Source organism: Drosophila sulfurigaster, chromosome 2R (genome assembly GCF_023558435.1).
Source record: "Drosophila sulfurigaster albostrigata strain 15112-1811.04 chromosome 2R, ASM2355843v2, whole genome shotgun sequence".
Taxonomy (NCBI): Eukaryota; Metazoa; Arthropoda; class Insecta; order Diptera; family Drosophilidae; genus Drosophila; species Drosophila sulfurigaster.
The window spans coordinates 36,930,716-36,934,470 of record NC_084882.1 but is presented as its reverse complement, the minus strand read 5'-3'; the positions used below and the strand labels follow the sequence as shown (position 1 = coordinate 36,934,470).

The window sequence follows — 3,755 nt, the reverse complement described above, 5'->3', positions numbered from 1 at the left end:
TGCACTGATAATCTTTGTTTACCATTCGACCCCCTCCCAAGGATGCTCGGCACCTCAGTGGCCAGTGTCAGTCCACAAAAGAGGTCAATTAGTGCACTGCAAACTACATCATTTATATCATTTCTGCACTGCAAAAGCTGACACAGGACAAATGTTGGATTGAGATGGTAGATTAATATTCAGCAAGGCCATTCATTTGAGTACTTCTGGCCAATTAGAGAGTTGGTTTTGACCTCAACTCGGTTGAAATTGAATGAAATCAAAGCGGACAAATGTGAGCCTAAAGAATCGAAACATTCTTGTATTTTAGCAATGAATGAAGAAGGCTTTTCAGTTTTGACCCTGTACCAAGAGAAAGAGAGAGAGAGAAGATGAGAGAGAGGGAGAGAGAGCAAGCGAGAGAGGCAAGTCCAATAATTTATGCCAAACATTTTTTGATACTCGCCACGCTCCGGCGGGCGTAACCCTTGTTTGAGGTTGAGTAATAAAATGAAATATTTATGCCTTAACATTAAGGGATTTGGTTTTTGCCTCCACACAAACTGCCTATGTCCATGCAAACTCGTACTCGTATATTCTCTATATATATTTGGTATACGGCAGACTGATGTAGACGGGTTCACGGATATATCATGCAGCCACGTAACACTTTGACCTGCCCCGATTCCAGCTCGACTTCGCTTGGCTTAGCTCACAGTCCTCTGTCCAACGTGACCCTTCTCTACTCCGCCTTCTATTGGGTGGGTGAGAGGCTGTGTATGTGTGTGTGTGTATTGCGGTTAACATCGGCCATAGCGGCTTATTTATTGCATTCGAGGCGTTAACACGAAAGCATTTTGCGGAAATGGAAACTAAATAGTCGTGGTTAAATTATTAAATGCCCCATCGCGCAGCCTCTGTGGCAACGTAAAGTCCCTGGCATTGACTGTGGCAATGGCAATGGGGAAGTAAAGGCAAAGGCTGCAGCCATCGGTTTTTCTTTACGATCCAAAGTGTTGCCTATAAAATTTTACTGCTATAAAGAATCACACACACACATGGGCAAAGTGAGTGAGTTCATGTTTGTTTGCATAAATGAATGCAAACATATAATTCGAGAGTATTCCAGCAAAGAGCAGCCCAATAAATACATTCACATCCATTCGAACATTTGATCTGTGTACACACAGAGTATGTGTATGTAGTACTTATGGCCCGTCGAATAGTTGGCCAAAGTGTTTGGCAATACTTTAAATATTTTATGAGAGCTGGGAGTGAGAGAGAGCGAGAGTGACAAAGAGAATGGAGAACGCAGAGCAAGAGATTATGATGTAACGATTTATGGGAAGCTCATCGGGATGAGCTCAAATGCAAACATTCAGTTGTCATGAAGTAAAAACAACAACGAGAACGACAACAATTTATTTATGATTTCCATACTGCTCATAAGTTAGTTTGCAAATCTGGCAGCCAAGGGTGGGGCTCGTAAATAAAGTGTGGATTGCCACTATTTATAGACTAGCTAAAAGGGAGTACAGATTAGAGAATTGAAGTGTAATTAATTTCAACAATTCTTGCCTTGCTTAGCACAAGCATTAAATATTCTTCGGTGCTAACTTAATTATGATGTATGGAGACAATGAGTGCAGTTCCCATGTGGTCAACTTGAAAGTCAAGAACACAGATGTGTTTTTAAGTGCCAGCACAAGGTATTTTGGTGCATGCAAAATGTAGTCTCGATTTATTGCTTAGTCAGCACAACTAACCCAATTATAAGAGCTCTTCAGTTCTGTCGATGCAAACAGGAAGGCCGAGAACAATAAAACGTAGCTCGAAATGGAAGTTGTGGTGAATAGATACGAATAATGCGACATTCGCATGCTCTGAGTTGTCATATTATTATATTGTTAGTTTATGAGTATTGCGAAGTCATTGAGGGAGATGCCGCCTACCAGGGCCAATATGCTATGTAGAACTGCCAGTATTCACATCAAACTACTTATATTTGACTGGCACTCGAGTGACGAGAAGCAAATCACACATTGATCATAAACTAACAAAATATAAATATAAATAAAAAACGAAAACGAAAACCCCAACTGTCCATCTGCCCCTGAGAGTCGCAAGCTGAGAGCAAAGAATTCAGAACACAGCAAACTACGCTCTTCTCACTTATGAGAGATCGCTGTATAAAAGTGAGCGACTACACGCGGCAGCTGGTCAGTTAATAAAGTGTTCGCGGTTGAGTCTAACGACTAACGAATTATCTAATATATCTGTCATAATTATCAACATGAGGGCGAGTCCGATTCTGGGTTTGTTGATCTGCATTGCGATCATCGTGAATGTGGCTGAGGCGAAGCCAATCTTCATAAAGGTTTTTGCGCCAAGTAGTGGTAAAGTTTGGTGTCTGAAAGCGATAAAGAGTTGATCACATTTGATCTATTTTCCTTTTGTTCAGGCTACTCCTATCAAGCAGCCCCAGCTCCCACACTCTCTCCTGCGGGCTCCCAATTGATCTCGAGTATAATCACTCAGAAGCTGAATCTTCTGGACAGTTTCCTGCGGGCAAAGTCATCTTTCGGCAGCTTTGGCATCACTAAAACCTTCAGCTTCTCGGGTCCAACCACCACGACGACGGAGAAGACCGTCACGGAGCAGACCACAGAGGTAAACACTGATTATATACCAGATGTTAGCTCCAGCACTCAATCTGTGCCCACCACAACAACAACAGAAGACGACCTTAAAACGCCGCAGCCTACAGTACATCCCCTCAAGCCAGTCACAACCACGTCCACGCCAGTGATTCCCCCCGTGGTGACCAAGAGCACCACGACAACTACTGAGGCTTACAGCGTGGAGACAACAACCTCTGGATACACTTACTCAACGCCATCAACCGATGGATACACCTATGGAACTTCTTCAACCGAGGATCACTCGTTGGTGACTTCAACAGATGGCACACATGGATACTCATACCAGACCCCCACCCGCAACCCCAGTAGCAACACCATCAGCCCTTATTACTTGCCCTCTTCTTAAATCAAATTAACTTTAATTACTAACATATCTGTAGGTAGACAAGTCTAAGCTTTCGAAACTCTAAACTCTGTGAATAATATTGCTGATAATTATTTACTAGTAGAATACACAATTCTTGTTCTATTTCGTTGCTGGAGATCGGTTCGTGTTTTGCGCCTCATGCGGAAGTGAATTGATTCGAGTTCCCGCACATTGCTCCTATCACAATGGACTCTTCTCTTTAGCCAATTAGCATAGAAACCAGTTTTAGTTTCTATTTCGGGTTTAGTTTCGGTTTCAGTTTCAGTTAACCGCAAAAAGATGAAAGATTAACTAAGTAAATACAGACACAAATTGAAACTTATTGAACTTATTGAATTCGATTTGAGTCTTTTGACGCACATTTGTCATTTGGAGTTTAAAAGGAAAAATACCCACAATCAGATAGTATTGAAACCGCATATTAACAATTAATAAGTATCTATTGAAATCTCGAAACATATCTACATAACGGAAAAGGTTTCTAGAGCATACACGAGTTGGCTCATAAAAGTTGAAGATGCCTTTATCTCAAGGTTAAAAACCGGCTGAACCACTCGAGACTTAAAGCCACACAGTCACCAAAAACACACTTATCATTTTTAATAGAGCGTTCTTTTTTATATTGTGGCTTCTTAATTTAATGCCTGGCATAGAACAAATGCTTTATTAGAATTAGCTTTTTAGGGTTTCGTAACTTTAGTTCGCAC

At 41.4% G+C, this 3,755-nt stretch overlaps 1 protein-coding gene across 2 annotated transcripts; it reads left to right on the top strand.

Annotated features, from left to right (window-relative positions):
- Window positions 1-2,189: 2,189 nt before the first annotated feature.
- Window positions 2,190-3,363, top strand: LOC133837404 (uncharacterized). Of its 2 annotated transcripts, XM_062268152.1 has the most exons (3): window positions 2,192-2,375; window positions 2,441-2,649; window positions 2,717-2,889. In XM_062268152.1, the coding sequence occupies exons 1-3, from the start codon at window positions 2,273-2,275 to the stop codon at window positions 2,786-2,788; spliced, it is 384 nt and encodes a 127-aa protein (XP_062124136.1). In that variant the 5' UTR covers window positions 2,192-2,272; the 3' UTR covers window positions 2,789-2,889. The 2 variants fall into 2 exon arrangements, with proteins under 2 accessions (XP_062124135.1, XP_062124136.1); XM_062268151.1 differs by having other exon boundaries at window positions 2,190-2,375; window positions 2,441-3,363.
- Window positions 3,364-3,755: the final 392 nt, after the last annotated feature.